Below are 20,105 nucleotides of genomic sequence, written 5' to 3'. Positions count from 1 at the left end.
TAGTGACTGTACTACGAGGACGATGCTCTGCTTCAGTATACGTCAAGATCTTGGAATGCCACTTGCCGTAGCGAACTCTTGATAAACATGATTTCCTTCCGAGCTGTTTTGGAAAATATATCTGTAATCTTTTAATAAATTCTTTAATGACTTGATCATCTTTGCTAATCACCTTTCAATAAAGAGGAGGATGGTACCCCCATTCCCTTCTCCAACTCCGGCTATGGGTGTGTGTGCGTGTGTGTGTGTGTGTATGTATGTATGTGTGTGTGTGTGTGTGTGTGTGTGTGTGTGTGTGTTAGAGAGAGAGAGAGAATCAATTCGCTCCAAATTTGACATAATGTTAGGCACAAAATATTTCCTCTAACATGAACCACCGACGCTTAGGCCTGTAGTTTGTTTAAATGTTCACTGTGCAAATAAACAAACCCTTAATTAATAATTATATATCTATATAATTTAAGCGATACGAAACATATTTAGTAAAGTAACATCAAAATTTATAAGTCTAATAATAAACAGTTTTGATGACGTACAATGGGTACCTAATTGGCGTGATCACGCCCCTTTAACATACAAATAAACAACAACTACAACAAGCCATAAAACCCTCCTTCGAAATATGAATCTCGTCAGCTGTCTCTCTCCACTCTTAAAAAAGTGTGCGTGCGCGCATGGGCGTACGTGCGTGCGTGTTTGTTATAGGCGTATATAAAGCAATCGCCCGCTTGTTGCGAACGTAGTGTAGCTCCAACGGCTCTGTCAATACGCTCGAGACGAGAGTGGAATAAGAGAGAGAGAGAGAGGGAGAAAGAGAGGTAGAGAAAGTAGCCGACACAAACGACATCAAGAGCCAAAGGTTATTTTGCTGGTTTCAATTTTCTTCATTATTATTTTGCCGGTTTAGGTGGTCCACATTTTTTTCAGAATACCGAGTTTGTAAACCGTCAGAGAAAGTAATTAAAAGGGTTTATTACAACAATAATTTGTTTCCTTTTAGAGTTTTACTTTTATCATTCATAACAACCAAAGGCTATTATTTATAGTATTCATCGATGTCCTGTGCACAACCACAACAAATATTCTTGCATTTAATTAGCGAATGTAAGTGATAATTACTTGGGCATATAGGTCTAACGATCAAAACTAACCTTAACTTCGTTAAAATATATACTTTTTAAAAACGAATTTAACTCAGATCTCACCAGCGTTGAATTTCAATACAGAATTTGGTATGATATAATTGCTTACATTTTTTCCCTCTTACTGCTGCCTCTTGATCATAATAATCAATATTATGTTATTTTAAATATTGATGTTGTTATTCATTGCTCTAGTTACCTGACGTATGGTTAGCTGTTTAATTTTAAACTATAGGGCGGCCCGGGGAGACGTAAGGTGTTGAAGGTGGTCTAAAAAAAAGGCCTGATGAGGACCTCTGGACTCTTGCGACCAAAAGAACCCTAACCAGAATGGCAGTTTTTTAGACCTATTTATAAAGAAGAAAACTGATATATAAATGTCACGCACATTATCTTTAACACTGTTGTTATCCAATTATGTAAAATAGACTTTCTCTCCTTCTTCATTTAAAGAAAAGACGAAAGAAACGCCCACCCCCTACTACTACCCCTCCCATCAAACCCACCACAACCCCCCCACCCACCTCAACGGAGCGACCTCCCCTCCGAGGCGAAACGATGCCCGCCAACGCGAGTTCCATAGCGCGACTTTTGATAGCGGTGGTGCTCCTGACGCACCGCTGGAGCCCCTCCGAAGGACACCACCACCACCAGCACCGCTACCCACAGGATTTCGTCGGAGAGGTGGACCACGCCCCTAAAGGTAGGACTTTTAAGGGGGGGGGGATGTTTCTTCACTAGGTCACCGAGATTAAGGTTGGTAATTCTCTTGCTTAGCGGGTAGATAACTATACGGGTTCACTTAGGCCTAAAGTTACGGAATGTCTAGCTATCTGCAAAGTGGAACTCTTTATTAGTTAACTGTGCTGATGGTGGGATTAGGCCTACACAGGCCTATACGTAGTTACCGCTATCTCGTAATACCTTCAAAGCATTCCATAGGAAGGACATGTGATTACGCAGTCACTAATTACTTATATCAATGAGAATTTAAATAACATTTAAAATATACTTATTACATTATAATGATAAGATTTTGGTATTAAATCAAACATGTCGGTTACGATGTTGTACTAAAATATTGGATGAATAAAATGAAAGATATAAATAATAGCTATGCTGTTACCATTGAAATATCCACTAAAATAACATGAATGATTAACATATAAATGTATATATGTAAATGTTATATCTGTAATACAACACATACATACACACACACACACACATATATAATATATATATATATATATATATATTATATATATATATATATATATATATATTCCTTATATTTTCACCATAATTGTCCTATAAATTATATTGATGAAATTACGTACCAATTCTTGAAATAATATTCTCATGTACAGACGGCCAACGAAGAATTGGCGTAGTTTCTTAATTCATTGTTCGTTATGGAAATATTGCCATATACAGGTGCCAGATTATTTACTTAACAATAAATAACATTCAAAGGTGCTATACTTGAAAATAAATTACATTAGAATTGAGCAGACTTATTCAACGTATTAAAGATAATTATTTTGCAAAGTAAGGAAAATATATACCGATAGGTCCACGATTTCTAATCTTATTCTCAACTCTAGCTTCGTGACAGGACAGCATACCGAGGATTTTGAAGAGTTGGCTTTGCTGCCGCTCGAGTCTTGACTCAACGTATCGTACTGCACTAGCGTGTTGTCATTTCGTCTCCTACAGCCAATAAATAATACATCAAGGCATTAACACTCTTTGAAAACGATGTTTAATTAAACTAATTTTGTCCTTTGATCATAAAATAATTTGCATACACATTTAGTGGGCCTAAATTGGACTTCTGATTTTCCCACATGATTAGCCTATAGGTCTATTTTCATTTTCAGTATATCTCTCTCGGATACGTAATATTTAATTCAATTTAATTTAAATCGACAAATATATATTATATAATATATAGATATATATATATTATCATATATATATATATATATATATATATATATATATATATAATAATGCTTTATTTGATTATTCCCGTTATTCTTGCTTTATTAGCCATGTTCGCCTTTCTTCTTATCTTTTTCATAATTGCTTAACATAATTAACTCAGACCTAGCTATTCAAAGTCAAAAAGCAATCATAAAAAATCAAACGAATATATATAATTCGGTCTTATTTTTTATCGAATTCCTTGCATATCATCCTGTTTCATTTGGACACGTAGGAAAGCTGTGGGAGTCAAAACTGACTTTCATTGAAGCTTTCTTAGGTTGATATTTCTGTAGCTATTCATTTCTTCTATATAGAAATTCATTCAAATTAGTTTCACATGTATACCTAGACCTACTACCATAAGCATATTATAAGTAGCTGAAAGGATAAGAAATAAGAAAGGTGACGTTCTCGTTTAAGTCTATTTCATGTTTTTTTGTTTTTTCTCAAGGAAAACCTACTGTTTTAATCAAGGGTTGCTACTTGACGGCTACAGGGTGTAACACGAGTGTATGCACATATTTTGTGGAATGAAAGATAAAGTTACTTTGAACAGAAAATGTTTTATAAATATGCATTTTAAGGCGTCGGTTGTCGGTGCGGGAAATTTTAAAACAACCGTTATCATTAGTGATGCTTTCACGTGATGGAGTTCGTAGCAGGGTTGCCAAGTTGGCAACTTTGGTGCCAAAATCCTGAAAGTTGGCAACTTTCTGAGGTGGTTGGCAACTACCACCAAAATTGGCAACTTGTTGGCAACTTTCGGTTATCAAAAATATATGTTGCTTTTCTGAACGATTGCTGCAAAATTTCTACTGCAAAGTATACAATTATGCTTTGCCGCTTACCGTCACAGCCAGAATATTTTGAAATTAACTTCTTTGCCAATACAAAGGTCAAACCTCCACTCTGACCTGAGTAATCAAGAATTAAGAATGACGTTTTTGCCGCCACGGCCACGTTTGTTTTGTTGTGTTGGAAAGTTGCTGTGATATTTTGCTTGGTTTCATAGAGTTGTAAGTGATATTAATACGATTTATTGTTGTCTGTGTGTATAGTATCTCCTTTCTAGATAACACGATCATAAAAATTGACGTAGACCTATAAGGGCATATGCCTTTTTGTCGGTTTACGCATCTTATGACGTTTGAATTATAGGCATATCTTATATTCAACTGATTTATTTTGGTTCTTGTGTTTATTCTCGTTTTTGTTGCTGCTGTTAAAGTGCTTGTAGTGTCTTCGAAAATTTTTTATATGGTATCCTAACATTGCAGAATAAAGACCTATTCACAAAATATTGGCGCAAAGAATTATCCGCTTACTCTTAAATGAAATTTAGTAGCGCTTTAATTAAAAGTAATCGAGATCTTTATGAATATTGTCTGCGCTAGAATATTCTCCTAACAACAAAGAGAGAGAGAGAGAGAGAGAGAGAGAGAGAGAGAGAGAGAGAGAAGAGAGAGAGAGAGAGAGAGAGAGAGAGAGAGAGAGAGAGAGAGAGACTGACTCGATAAGAATGCCCCAAAACCAAATGATTCAAGGGCTTGGATCATCTCATACATAACTTTCAGCTGTCATACATTTTTCTAATTTGTTAAGTATCTTATGAGGCCTTCCTACCATAGCCTTCATTCTGATAGAAACGCTACAGCAGCCTTATATCTACTCGTCACAGCAATATAATTTATCCCTTTAGTAAATATATTTTCAATATAGTTCATTTGAGAGCAGTTTGATAGTTGGTGCCTGGAAGGTGAGACAGTCCTAAGGATTTGGCCATCCACGCATGTATTGTGTATGTGATCTTGCTTATAAGTGTACATTCCACTTTATGCATATATATTATATATCGAGGAGTTGAAAGTTTCAACTTGAAACTACTATATTAATAACAAGGTAGAAAACCATTTGCAATAAGAAATTGACTTGTAGGCCCGTGCCCTGTCATTGTCTCAAAATATAAGAATTTTATGTGTAGGTCTATGCCTTGACATTCCCTCAAAATATAAGAATTTGATGTGTAGGCCTATCACCTGTCATTGTCTCAAAATATAAGAATTTGACATGTAGGCCTATGCCCTGTCATTGTCTCAAAATATAAGAATTTGACGAGTAGGCCTATGCCCTAATCATTGGCTCAAAATATATGAATTTCACGTGTAGGCCTATGCCCTGTCATTGCCGCAAAATATAAGAATTTGACATGTAGGCCTATGCCCTGTCATTGTCTCAAAATATAAGAATTTGACGTGTAGGCCTAAGCCCTGTCATTGACACAAAAGGTATTTCAACAAAATCTATAGACTCCCACTACTGTTTATTTATCTCATCCTCACTGGTAGCTAATAGATAGATAGATATAACTTAATGTGATAACAAATTAGAATTTTGGTAGGAATAATGGAAAATCAGCTGTTGTTACTTATTAGGGCTTAGGGCGTGAGGGGGGGCAAATTGAGTCTTGTGGGGACAGTTGCCCCCCAGCCCCTCCCCCCTAAATGACGCCCCTTACCGAGATAAAATTTGCAAATCGAAAACTACTATTTGTATCAGTACAAAGTTTCAACGCAACGATGTATAATACCCTGTGAAATTCAAGTTTCTCTCATTTTATGGTAAATGCACAGGTAACTAAGAGAAAATGCATATAAGGAAGGATGTTTTTGGCTAAAATAATCAAGGGTTATTAGTAGAAAAAGGAGGTTGGCAACTTTTAGCAACTTTTCTAGCAATCATTGGTAACTTTTAGTCTTTGAAATCTGGCAACCCTGGTTCGTAGCAAGAAAGAAGTCGGATCGAGTCACCTGAGATGTAGAAGAGAGTGGAGGTGGCGTATAGGAGTGATGGAAGGATTAGGCCGATGTTAATAAAGTATCTCCCAATAAAATGTATTCTTTACGGTTTGAAGAAAAAAATGCATGCATCATTGAAACTTTTTCCCTCCCTATCCGTGGTATTCACTGGCCACCGATAAAAAAACAAAACAAAAAGAGTAAGCCTAACTGAATCTCTCATCCATCAGATAAGTTCGCTTATTCATTAGACAACTATCAAAGATTTCAATTGTAGATTTAAAAATCTCTTCCTCTCCATCTAAAGTATTCATCAGACATCAGGCATAAGCGTAGAGCTAATTATGATTCCTGGTTCAGCAATGTCGTGACGAGGCACTAGAATTCAAAGTTCAAATAAATGTTGCTCAGCAACATTTACACTACTGTATTGTCTTGCTCTCTTGTGGTGCTTCGAGGTGTTCCACCTCTAAGCCCATGTTCTAAATTTTGCCGTTCTTTAAACAATTTGATTCATCTATATATGATTCTCTCCGGTTTATTAAGCTTTCTTGATATCCCTCCAACAGGAACTTGCACCGAATGCAGTGCAATAATTCTCTCGCTCATCGAGGGATGTTTCTTAGACTGATAAATGACACATTGACATTAGATTCCCGTGCACATAACATCAAAACGACAGAGTGAGGTCGCCTGGTTCACACTTTTAGGATATCGCTTTTTTTTTTAAATTTGATAGCATTTTGTTAGATTCCAATGTTTTTTGTAAAATTTAACAAATGGAATAGTTCAACTACCTTCAACTTAATATTGAAATTATAATCTATGGACTATGTTTAAAGCCCCCATTACACGTATCCGGTTTCCTACTGCCAACCTGGCCTATGACGCCGTAGGAAATTCTGGCCTACTGGCTAGAGTTATTACACGTATTTGAACGGCCGGTGGCAAGTGGTGAGTGTGGCACTGTTTGTGGTGGAGGAGTGACATGTCTTCTCTCGACGACAATCTCGTTGCTATTGCTCTAGCGTGCTGTTGAAGGTGAAAACAAGAAAAGGAAGATTGGTCCAAACATTGGCTGCGTAACAAAAATACTCTCATGTTAACTTAATGAAGGAACTAGCACTAGCAAAAGATGACTGGTTTAAATACATGCGAATGGATCATGACACATATTTGGAACTCTTAAGTCAGGTATCAACCTTTAATAGAAAAAAGGACACTTGCATGAGAGAAGCAATTAGTCCACATGAGCGTCTTTCAGCCACTTTGAGATTTCTTGCTACAGGAAGAACATATAGCGATCTAAAGTTTACAACAATTATATCGCAGGCCTTCTCTCAGTGCAATAATCCCAGAAACATGTGCCAGCAATCTGCAAATGTTTAGGCCCAAAATATCTGAAGGCAAGTTTATTTTGCACAAATAATAATTTCTTGTTTTAGTATGACATTCATACCAGGTTTAATTTAAAAAAATAAAGAAGTTTCAAACTTTATTCCAGAGTATCCAAGATTCATAAATGTACAGGTGCAGCCTCAGACTGATGTCATACCATACGGTGAGCAATTACACGCTACGTCCTCAGTCGTGACGTACGACCGGCCGTACGGCCAACTTTTAGTACTGGCGAAAGTTCATCGGCCGGCTGTGGGTGAGCGTTTCATACGGCCAATTTGCTATCACACGCTCCGGCTTGAACATATGCTAGCGTCGCGACCGACGGCGCCGTAGGAAACCGGATAAGTGTAATATGGGCTTAAGCGATACTACTTGTGATAGGTGTCTCCTATCTATTCGGTAATGTATATCTAAGGTTGTGGTATGATTTTTTTTATCACTTCGTTTCATTCACGTCAATTTTGCTATATGGAAAATAGTTTTACACAATAACATAACATAATGTTCTAAAGATATCAGTGACTGTTTTTAATGTCATTACACGCGAATTTCTTCCATCTTTGAAAAGAAAAATTGATAAATAAGGCATGAATCGTGCATCAGACAGGTGAGCGAAAAATTATGAAACTCTGCCACCATTTTTTGGCCGACAGTACAGTGGTGCTCAAATCTCATGCAACATGATTCTTTTTGTATCGTCCAGATTCTCAGACTCAACGTGATGTTGCCAAGTAGTGTTATACTTTTTTTCTAATGTCATACAAGTCAAAAAGTTTGTGAATTCACAGCTAGCCCTATTTTCCTTATGGTTATGTAATATGATCCCTTTTATGCATAGATATAATTCGTAATCTGTGTGATTTGAACTGATTTTCTTTTTTATACGCTGCTAGTTCAAAGTGAGGTGTGATAAGGTTAGCGGTGCCATCAACGAAAGCACACTTAACATGCTCCTCGGACCGATCAACATAACTACCTCTGCTGCATTATGACAGTAGAACTAATAAGCTCAACAGTCATAACAACATTTTCAAAGTAGGAATATGAATTAAAAAAAAGTTTTCTTTGAATGTTAAAGCTTTCGACTGTGTTAAAGCTGCCTGTATGTTGCAAAATGATTTATAGGCCTAAAAGAATAATCTAAGCCTTATGAGATGTAATGTTACTAATATTTCTATTTGTAGAGATTACCTGTTCTTTGAGGAATAAAAGATAATGATTTTGATTATATGGAGATGACGACTATTAATCGAAATATCATAAGTATTAATATTAAGGCGTATGGAACACTTGTTTTTCAACTGGTTTAAAATATTATTTTCTTAAAAGTCCTCCTTGCTTTTGGCGTATAATTTATTCTTTCATAAGGTAACTTGAAGAACAAGAATGGGCTGCTAACCTCATTTGCTTTCTGGGCAGAAATTGTTAATAAAGAGATGTGACTGTTAATTGTAAACTAAAGAAATCTAACACCTAGGCCTAGGAGCAATATCTTGGGTTTGAAAAATAAATAATTGCATAGGCGAATATTCTAGTATGCCACAATTTTTTTAAATATTAAAGAATTATAACAATTATGTATGAAAATCCAAATATTCCTCTAACACATATAAAGTAAGTGCTTTTAAGATAATTTCATTGTCGTTACTCAGTGTAGACCTACTTATGTTACACCGGGTGCTTGTTGTTGCACCGACACTAATGATAGATACGTCACACACGCTCCCCTCACACGTTGATATCGGTGGGCGCATTCTACTTTTGTATGTACATATTTAAATTTTTTCAGCATTGACGTGTAAAAGCAATCAAATAGGACTATTTCAAATTTTATGTTGGCTTTGGAAGTATTATTAATGTTATGACAATTTTTTTGTGTTTCTTTTACTTATTTGAACTGATGATTGATGACGACTTCATTTTGGTCAAATGCTTCAGCGATTTGTGAACGAAAGTTTTGAAAATGTTTCGAAAGAGTTTTTTTCTGAAATTTGATACACGTGACATTTTCTTACAGTTTTGAAATATATGACAGATTTCACTCTTATGAAACATATTATGTCCATATTATATGCAATAATCGCGGTTCCGCATTGAAATAATAGATATATATGGAGCATGCTAGGTTGCCAGCTAGTGAATTTTGAACGAAATCCTATGGAGTCATGTAGCATGAGATTTGAGCATCACTGTACTATCAATGCACCTTTCAACGTCATCGCATTTAAAACTAGCCACTAATGAAAATCAATGTTCACTATATATATAAAACCTGCAGCAGCCATGCGTGTATGCAGCCATTTCACTGGTCAATGTATATATATATATATATATATATATATATATATATATATATATATTATATATATATATATGGGGATACAATCCACAATAAAGTAAATTCCTCTTGTAGTTTGAAATATATATTACTTGTATAGGGTTAAAGCTTTCGACCATCAACTGTGGTCTTGTTCACTAAAGTGAACAAGACCACAGTTGATGGTCGAAAGCTTAATCCTATACAAGTAATATATATTTCAAACTACAAGAGGAATTTACTTTATTGTGGATTGTATCCCATTATATATATATATATATATATATATATATATATATATATATACATTGACCAGTGAAATGGCTGCTGCAGGTTTTATATATATAGTGAACATTGATTTTCTTTTCATTAGTGGCTATGTTTTAAATGCGATGACGTTGAAAGGTGCATTGATAGTACAGTGATGCTCAAATCTCATGCTACATGACTCCATAGGATTTCGTTCAAAAATTCACTAGCTGGCAACCTAGCATGCTCCATATATATCTATTATTTCAATGCGGAACCGCGATTATTGCATATAATATGACATAATATGTTTCATAAGAGTGAAATCTGTCATATATTTCAAAACTGTAAGAAAATGTCACGTGGTATCAAAATTTCAGAAAAAAACTCTTTCGAAACATTTTCAAAACTTTCGTTCACAAATCGCTGAAGCATTTGACCAAAATGAAGTCGTCATCAATCATCAGTTCAAGTAAATAAAGAAACACAAAAAAATTGTCATAACATAATAATACTTCCAAGCCAACATAAAATTTGAAATAGTCCTATTTCAAATTTTATATATATATATATATATATATATATATATATATATATATATATATATATATATATATATAGAGAGAGAGAGAGAGAGAGAGAGAGACGAGAGAGAGAGAGAGAGAGAGAGAGAGAGAGAGAGATATATATATATATATATATATATATATATATATATATATATATATATATATATCTTACGAGATAATTTCTCGTATTTTCATATTTGGAAAGCGTTAAGCCATAAGCGGCTGGCACTGGCAATACCTTGTCTGGTAACACATTCTCCTCCCCTCTCTTTCTCTCTCTCTCAGACCCTGACAATAACCCCACTCTCTCTCTCTCTCTCTCTCTCTCTCTCTCTCTCTCTCTCTCTCTCTCTCTCTCTCTCTCCATTTCATTAGGTCATCAAATCAGAGTAGGAACTACAAAAATGTACGTTTATTCAAAGTAAAGCACTAATTGAATAACTCAGATTCTTACAGGATAACTAAATGGAATGATAACTCAAGTTCAGATAACTTGGATAACCCCCGGTAAATAATAGTCTTAATCAGTAATAATCAAACACCAACTGTCTCCTCTCCAAAATATGGTCTCCTCCACACAGGACACAATCCCCCCCCTCACTAGATCCGCCTTTTAAAAGACAGGAGGGACACACTATTGAGCATACACAATTGTAAAGACAAAGTCAAAAGATTAAATGAAATGGAACATCTTTACAAAATATCAAAAAAACAGTAAGCCACATCTTTGGCTAAAGCATAGTAACTCTTACCCATCTCCAGCCCAGAAACTCCAAGCACTTAATAAAGAAACATTGCAGAGCCATCCAGGCTCTTTCTCCCCAAGGCAGCCGTCTCCATTGTTCTGGCTAATACATGCCATTAAGAACGGACATATATATATATATATATATATATATATATATATATATATATATATATATACACACACACACACACACATATATATTATATATATATATATATATATATATATATATATATATATATATAAGCTATGGAAATTTACGCTCTCAAGTTTATGCAGACTTTCAAATAACCTTTGTCGATTGGAGCAGCTCACATGAGGACTTGTATGTCTGGGAGAAATTACGTATAAAATGGGTAGTACCTGGTTAAAAATAAACCCTAGTATACTTACTTTTAACGTTTTCAGCCTATTTATCTCATAAAATTCACCAGCTATGTTCGATTGGTGTTTCATGTGATTTGATTTTTGAATGTTGCGTTAAAGAGTCAAGCACTATAGGGCACCTGCCATCACCCAGTGCTCAAGACAGTAGTTGCTGCTTTTTAGATATAGCTGGCCTTATGCCAGAAATTGCTCTTGCTCCTAGAGCAGCCCGTAATTCAACCCTTAAGACAGTGAACATTTGAGTTTGGAACTGGCTGGAAAGCAAGATGGAAGACAGCTAGCCACTGACCACATCAAGGGTTACTGATTTTTCGCTGATCGAACTGTTTAGCTATTCCAAACTGCTAAAACCAATGACCAACCCTCCTAGTATAGCCAGGGACGTTAGGAAACGTATACTAAAGTAGAGTTATATTCCTGTCCTAGAAACGAAACGACGGTGTTTTAAGCGAGATGAGGCCTTAGTGCGAAATCCACAAAATGGGGGGCGAGCTCCTTTGGTGGCTAGTCACACTTCACTAATAATAATAATAATAACAACAATAACTGCATTCATGCCGCTCTACACTTAGTGGATAGCGTTTGCCTGCACTACAGAGAGAGAGAGAGAGAGAGAGAGAGAGAGAGAGAGAGAGAGAGAGAGAGAGAGAGAGAGAGAGAGAGGTTCTACACACTAGTAAAGTACAAAAGTATTTATCTTCACCTTCGCAACGTAATTACGTTTTGTATCTAATTAATTCAAGTAACTTTTTTTTTTTTACTATTCTGACGACCTCTAAATCGATTAAGCTTTGTGACCCTATAGAAGTACTGTGCTTCACCCGTCATGTTAACAAGTTTTTTTCCACCGTAATTAAAACCTTTCTAAGCCATCCCCCCCCCCCCTCCTCCTAAAGCTCTCAGTCCAATAATGAAAACTGCTGACGTTGGGAGACTTATACAATATGAATAATTAATTTCCTCATGTTAAACTAGGCCTACGTAGATAAACACGAGTACATCTTGAACTCTCGTATGAAAACCAGCAGCATTATTAAAAGAATTGTGTCTACGAAGTTCTATTAAGTTCATAAACGTGACTATGATCTAAAAAAAAAAAAATGGCTGGATTAAATGGTGTGAAGTGAAAAGTGTGTTGGAAACGAAGGGTATTAATGTCTTATTCCAGAAATGTAGGAATACACACATGATGTGGGTGGATGGCACCATAGTGAGTGTTCTAGGTTTGACACGTGCTTGGTGTGAGCCTTCTGTTTGTTCGTTTGTTTGTTTAAAAGGTGTTTTTACGTTGCTGGAACCAGTGGTTATTCAGCAACGGGACCAACGGCTTTACGTGATTTCCGAACCACGTGGTATGAGCCGTATGAGCCTTCTGGGTTAGCGTATGTAACGGCTTGTCACTGAAGCTTTATAATGCACAGGAGAGGTTCATCCACCAGTGTCAAGTGAATATTCAATATATAGGCTGTGTCGTGTCCCTAAATATAAATAGGGCTCACCAGTAACGCGTCAAATACACCGGCCCCCTAAACACATACTCTCACCATTCTTGTACACGATAATAAGGTCCTTTCTTTCAAATACTTACTCCAAGCCAAGCTATTTATCCAATTCTTCCTCTCCACCTTCCTTGTATATATATATATATATATTATATATATATATATAATATATATATATATATATATATATATACAGATACATACATATATATATTATATATATATATATATATAGATAGATAGATAGATAGATAGATAGATAGATAGATAGATAGATAGATAGATAGATATAGATTGTAGACTACTTATATTACACCTTATTTCTACATCATCAAATACACACACCCACACACCGCTCTCTCTCTCTCTCTCCATATAGATATTTTTGGCACCCAAACACCCCATCTATCATCTGCACAGCTATCTATCTATCGTTACACGAAAGAGAGATCAAACTCTGATCCCCTTCGTCATCTCTCTGCTTTTTGTGCCCGGACGACAAAAGACAGAAACGCAAAATGCCGAGAACTTTGGTCCAGGAGTCTTTTACGTACATCGCCTAATCTCTCCTGGACTTTGTTTCAATCTTTTTTTGTGGTCGTAACTCGTAGATATTTTTACAGGATTTTGATTTCCAAGTTACGATACTCGTATAAGCGTTGGGGTTCTTATAAAACTAACTGAGATCTCGCACTATACTAGGTCTAGACCTCAGCAGTTTGTTGGTTTTAATATTACACATACACAATATATAATATATATATATATATATATATATATAATATATATATATATATATATATATATATATATATTATATATTCGATGGAGAGAAAGAACACTTAGGCCTACACAACTTCTGTAGCAGACTTCCTTGCAACCATTCAAGGATCATAAGTTCGGCCTAGTGTTGGCTAATACAAAGCAAAGATTTCATTGAAATATAACTAACTTTTCATCTACATTAACTTTTAAACTGGTTTCTTCCTCATATCAGTAATAATAATAATAATAATAATAATAATAATAATAATAATAATAATAATAATAATAATAATAATAATAATAATAATAATAATAATAATAAAACACCTGACTATATTCTCCAACGTCAAAGTGGGACACCTGTTTTCGAGGTAGTTTGAAATTAACTACAACTTGATTAAAATTTGACCGTCGTAAACACCGATTTAATTACGGTTGCCCTTGGAGCGTTATGGAAGCCTTGTGTGATAAGAATTACGGGGCAGATTTCTTGTATATTGATTATCATCATCAATAATATTTTTATTAAATGTAAATAATAATGAACACCCTTTAGTTACTTATTGAAACCTTTACACAGAATGGGATAGGCCTATGTCAGATTGATAACTAAACAAAAAATGAAGACAAACAAATATTTAAGATACAAAACATCAAAACAAATAATATAATTTAGAAATACTATGGAATATATACACACAAATTCACATATCTATATATATATATAACTATAATTCACTGCTTATGGAAACAATGGCACAATGGGATTTAAATGGTACTATACCTTAACGAAATCCGGCGCCCTCTAGCTAAGAGGTAACTTACAATTATTAGTAACTGAATATTGAAATGAGACGATCGTCAGCAGTAGCATGAACCATTGCTTATACATTCAATTTCGAATGTGTTTACCGAAGTGCACATACGTACATAAATACATACAAATAAAACCACTAAACCGTGCACATTCATTGATAGGACCCATAAACATCGATCTGCATGCTAGTATATGTACTTTAACCAAAACTTTTTACCCTCACATAGAGTAAACAAAGGTCCACCATTTCACTCGAAATGACCACTTTTTTACTCGATATTTAATTGATGAAACAATACAATTACATCTTTACACATACCATTCAAAAGATTGAAACTTAATCTTTTGAATGGTGTGTGTAAAGATGTAATTGTATTGTTGTTTCACCAATTAAATATCGAATGAAACAGTGATCATTTCGAGTGAAAGAAAGTGGTCATTTCGTGTGAGAAAGGTGGTCATTTGGTCGTTTACCCTATCCTTGACGACTTCTTCCACAAATGTGGTATAACATTCGTTCACAAAGTCTTTTGCGTTTAAATAAAAATAAGTAATATACAAGAATAGAAAACATGTCAAGTCGTCAGTGGGTGAATATAACCTATGGTTACTCAAGATTGACTATTCACGTTATTATAAAAATATATTAATGGCAATTAAACTATCGCACCGGTGGAAATCTGTCCACAGTGAACCCAAGCTTCGATATGCTACCTGACACCCATTTCGTACTTATATAACAGGTACCCCCACCCTCCAAAAGAAAAAATAATAAGGTAATCCACTTCATGCCTATTTGTTAAACTATGTGTTTGTTAACCTCAAAATTTGTTCCAAAATTTGATATTCCACCTTCAGATTTATCAACAGGGCAATCCACTTCACAGAACAATGCTTCTAAAAACCTCAAAGTTTGTTCCAAAATTCGGTACTCCACCTTCAGATTTATCAACAATGATAAGAAAAATGTAGGTATTTACCAAAATTGATATAAACAATAGCAATATAATTACATGAAAGGCGGAGTTGTAACAATACTATAGTGTTTAAACAAGTCAGATGACATGGCTAACCTACACCCTAGCCTAGAGACAATTTCCTGTCACTATGAAATTTTTTTCTTAAATCCCCCTTACAGTAGGTTACCGCCAACAGCTCTGAAATTTGTCTTAGCGACAAAAGCAACATTTAATAGTTATAACTTACCTTGTGCTAATGGTTGGTGCTGAGCTGCCTCTTGCCATGGCTACAAGCCTAGGCCTAGGGACTGACATACCTAGTTTCCTTTCAAGAGAAGCCTTTTCCAAATTTCAGCCCTGAAACGTGGTAATACCTCACATTATAACCAAGATTTATATGTATGTGAAGTTTACGGTAATATAAGCACTAGTCTCATCTTGAGAATTGACACCAGCCAACCGGACCAACAACCAAAAGACTGTCTGTTCACCATTGGTAAACATTACTCAAAATGTCACATAAAGTCCATAAACTTTCAACAAAGAAATTCTCTGGGTTTGAAAACGAAGTAAACGCACTAAGTCACGATGTGACACACAAGAAAAGTACAAAATGACATTTTCTCATAATAATTCCTTGTTTTTTCAGAATCCGACGACGTTCTATGGATCATGGGAGACGGAGGCCAGCCGGTTTCTGGTCTGCAGTCGTTATTGGAACGCATTATTTACAACAGGTTAGGAGCAGATTACAGGATACCCGGTCTCCGGTTTTCTAATAGACATTTTGGAAGCATTGATAGCAGGGGGCTGTTTGTTTTCAGCATTTTACAAATTGTAGCTGAAACTGGTGTAAAAATAAAAAAATGAGGAGAGAGATAAGTCTAAGATGGTCTAAGACTGTACCTACGATAGAGCATTTTAAACAGAGCTAAAAGGTCTTATGTTTAATTTTGAATTGAGACTATATTTTAAATCGGTTAGTATTGTAGATATGGACGCAGTCTTCAAATTTTATCATGTTGTCAGTTTAGTCACAGCAATATGCCTACTTGGGAGCTTGTTTATTCGTTTGTTTGTATGGTGTTTTTACGTTGCTGCTTGGGAACTAGAGTTAGAGGATAATATTATCATCCAAAGGACCATTGCAAACTGACTGAAACCTAAACCACCATCTCCTTAACACTAGTTTTGTATTTTACACTCTTCCTTTAAGCGTATATTTAAGAGAAAAATCATTTGAGGGCAATGGTGTATGTGATGTGTCCTCACTGTGATGTACAATCACATTTTTGAAAAATGCACATTCTTTTTTATTAAATTCCATTTCCTGTAATTTAGTTATCATATGCCCGTTCAACAAATCACGCCATATTTATCAGCATTTGCCTACAGGAATAAACTCACCAATCAAATGGAGATGAACGCTCATCAACTGGACTCAGAGACCAACGAAAGAGACAGCATGGCTAGTACCGAAGACAATCAGCAGTCCCCTAGAATTCCTCAGACCACCTCGCCAAGGACGTTTGCTAAGAGGGGCATCGGTCTAATCTCCTTGGCTGTGGCTTTAGCTCAGAATAATACATCCTACTCCAAGTAAGATCCTATAGCCTTATATCTCAGCTGCTGTCAAGTCGTACCTTTTTATGTGACCCAATCTTACACGTTATGATTGGGTAGTACTAGTTTAGCATCATTGTTTTATAAGTGGAATAATTTTCCTAAGTCAAATATTAAAAAAAAAAATTAATCTATAGCAAATTTGCTCATTACATCTTTTGGGGGTAGGAATGTCAATTTCTTCAAACCTCATTTTCCTGAGAAATGAAACTAACATCTATAAAAATTATGTCGAGTATTCACAATTGCTATACTACTAATTGCTGTATAATTCCTTTTATTAGGTACCAGCATACCCTCCACTACCATTAATTATAATCCATAAATTTGTCATCATCATAACATACCATAATTTTTTTCTAAATAGTGAATGTTTTATATTTGTTTCTCTCTCTTCTCGCACCATTTCAATCTTATGATAAACTTGGTCACAAATTCTTGGGCATCATTGCAGACCACGGATGCAGCCAGTTGATCTTTCAGCGTATCCACGCAGAGCCCGGTTCTTCATAGCCACGATGGGCTGAAGAGCTATATTGATCGAGTGACACCTTACCCTCTTCGTCCTCTGTCTTATTGTAATCTCAGTAGTTATACAAAAAAAAAAAAAAAAAAAAAAAAAAAAAAAAAAAAAAGGCATCTGGAGCTTGGGCCTAATAATAATCAACAGCACGTCATTTTTGTTTTGTAGAGGCAACACAATTATTTCAGTTTCCGTGGAAACTTAATTTCTTGGCATTTATTAAATACTATAAAGTTTCCAGCCCTTCTTCATTTACTTTAGAGTTATTATAAAAAACTTGAATTATAGTACGTACAGACATATCTCAATTCTTTTATCCATATGTACCTACATATCTAATAAGGTGAGAGATCGGGGATACAATATTTGTTTTTTCATCTGTACTTGAGAATAATAATATTGGTGAACAAAGTAGGCTTTAAAAACCCCTACAAACCATTTTGATTTATGTCACATGATAAACAAAACCTGGATCGGTTTGCTATAGCACATCCTTCTTTACATCAACAGGATGAGCTTTCTTTCTCTACAATCTTTGAAACTGCTTGAATGCATTAAATAATATAATTATTTCACCGAGGAACCACCTCTACTTACACTAATTTATGAGATGCTTAAGAATTGGTGCTTGGTACTATATATTGCACTGGCTGGGGAACAATACAAAGGACTGCCTTACTTGACAGATAAACAGTTGACGAAGGAATCAAGAGATCACAGATTGTATACAGAACTTGAGGAAAGATCCAAACCGACATACATGAGGGAATCTAATCAAGCGCCGAAATTGTAAAGAATGTGAAAAAAGTTATATACTAAAGATGGTAATCATTGTAAAAACTGACCAACACCACAACACATTAAGGACATATGCATATAGTGGCTACAGAGACAAGCTTCCTATTCTGCAACCATCTGATTGCCTGTTCAAACATTATGTTCCTCATATATCAACAGAAACTTACCATCATTTTTCAGGAATACCTACAGTAATCAACAACAACTTATCGAAGATTACTCGTCCATTAGTCTGATAACCAAGGACCATTTTCATAAATAAAATATGTAATCAGCCTTACAGTATCCTAAATCAATAGACTCTGTGTAATGAGCATGTAGGCACTAAAAACTACACATTCTATCAGTATTAACATGAAGAATTTTAAATATGCTGTATATATTCCTGTGTATGGAGAGGTAAAGTTTTTCAAACAAACACTATCAAATCTACACTGAACCAATTATCAAATTTAAGTGTACGCAGATCTCTTGCTCATCTTCCAAATCTCTAGGGTAATACAAAAGTTGGTTTCCTGTCACTGTGCAATTAAAATTAGGTTGAGAACACTTTCGAGGACGTGATCTTGCCTTACTGCTACGGTAACTCTAAAGTTTTTAGAGTCTGTCATAATTTCTTCAAAAGCCATCAGCAATGAAGTCTGGTTGACTAGTGATAAAATTACATATTTGTATGTTGACGTCAACCTGGCATCTGTCATTCCTTTCAGTCATCTATTAAAATAAGAGAGATTTTTTGCGTATCAATAACCTTATCAGTCACACCCTTGATTATAGTACTATATTGACCCTCACAGTTAGGCTAACTACAAGTTTCCACTCATTTAATCTACTTCCCTTAACTCATTTTCAGAAGATATACACTGTAATAATTTAAAAATGTCAGTACTCACTCAAGTACAGAATTTAAATACCCTTTCATAATACCTTATGGTTCCTGAATATAGTGTACTATTTTAATACAGTATTTACATAATGAGGTAGTCAAAACCTGGACAAGATTTTTGTCTTACTTACGAAGCTGATATCATAAATCAAGAAATCACTAACAAATATAAAACTTTAAAAAGCATTGTACATTTCATTATCAATAGAACTGTTATATAATTTTCAATACATGTCTGCTGGGATACAGAACTGTTAAGAAATATGTTGCTACAATAATTCAGTCTACTGCATAGTCCAGTAAAAAAAACTTGCCAAATGCACCCTGAGCAGAACTTACTTAATTTTAGTATTTCCCTACTCATTAAGACATTACTGAATTGTTTGTATAAAAATTACAAGACATTACTGTATTACACTTTAGTTACCAGCTGGGGTAATATTGAATACTACAGATGTTTTTTCCCTAGAATATAATACACAACAAACTTTCTTGGCTGAAGGACTGAAAATAAAACAAAACTATAATTTCTTTCATAAATATATTTGTAAAACAAATGTCTCACTTGCAGCTCAAGTGGTTTCTACTTAAATAAAAAAAAAGGAAAAAAATGAATAAGTATACAATGAGGA

The 20,105-nt window shown here is 35.0% G+C and overlaps 2 protein-coding genes across 2 annotated transcripts in view; one reads left to right on the top strand and one right to left on the bottom strand.

The window, feature by feature from the left end:
* LOC135200928 (F-box/WD repeat-containing protein sel-10-like) overlaps window positions 1-16,037 on the bottom strand; it is a 50,422-nt gene extending 34,385 nt beyond the window's left edge. The window contains exon 1 of the mRNA XM_064229705.1: window positions 15,891-16,037. The gene's annotated coding sequence lies outside the window, so the exon portion shown is untranslated. The remainder of the gene's footprint in view (window positions 1-15,890) is intronic.
* Window positions 740-19,430, top strand: LOC135200929 (uncharacterized). The gene is made up of 5 exons (XM_064229707.1): window positions 740-859; window positions 1,596-1,845; window positions 16,293-16,380; window positions 17,039-17,242; window positions 17,721-19,430. The coding sequence occupies exons 2-5, from the start codon at window positions 1,701-1,703 to the stop codon at window positions 17,791-17,793; spliced, it is 510 nt and encodes a 169-aa protein (XP_064085777.1). The 5' UTR covers window positions 740-859; window positions 1,596-1,700; the 3' UTR covers window positions 17,794-19,430.
* The last annotated feature ends 675 nt before the right edge of the window (window positions 19,431-20,105 follow it).

Source organism: Macrobrachium nipponense, chromosome 27 (assembly GCF_015104395.2).
Source record: "Macrobrachium nipponense isolate FS-2020 chromosome 27, ASM1510439v2, whole genome shotgun sequence".
In the NCBI taxonomy this organism is placed as follows: domain Eukaryota; kingdom Metazoa; phylum Arthropoda; class Malacostraca; order Decapoda; family Palaemonidae; genus Macrobrachium; species Macrobrachium nipponense.
This window is presented reverse-complemented; position numbering and strand designations above follow the sequence as displayed.

Bases quoted from the DNA above. Each gene is read 5' to 3' on its own strand.
- LOC135200929 (XM_064229707.1), top strand. From the start codon at position 1,701: ATGCCCGCCAACGCGAGTTCCATAGCGCGACTTTTGATAGCGGTGGTG. The intron at 16,381-17,038 runs GTTAGGAGCAGA...ATTTGCCTACAG, and splicing joins GAACGCATTATTTACAACAG to GAATAAACTCACCAATCAAA. The intron at 17,243-17,720 runs GTAAGATCCTAT...GCATCATTGCAG, and splicing joins AATAATACATCCTACTCCAA to ACCACGGATGCAGCCAGTTG.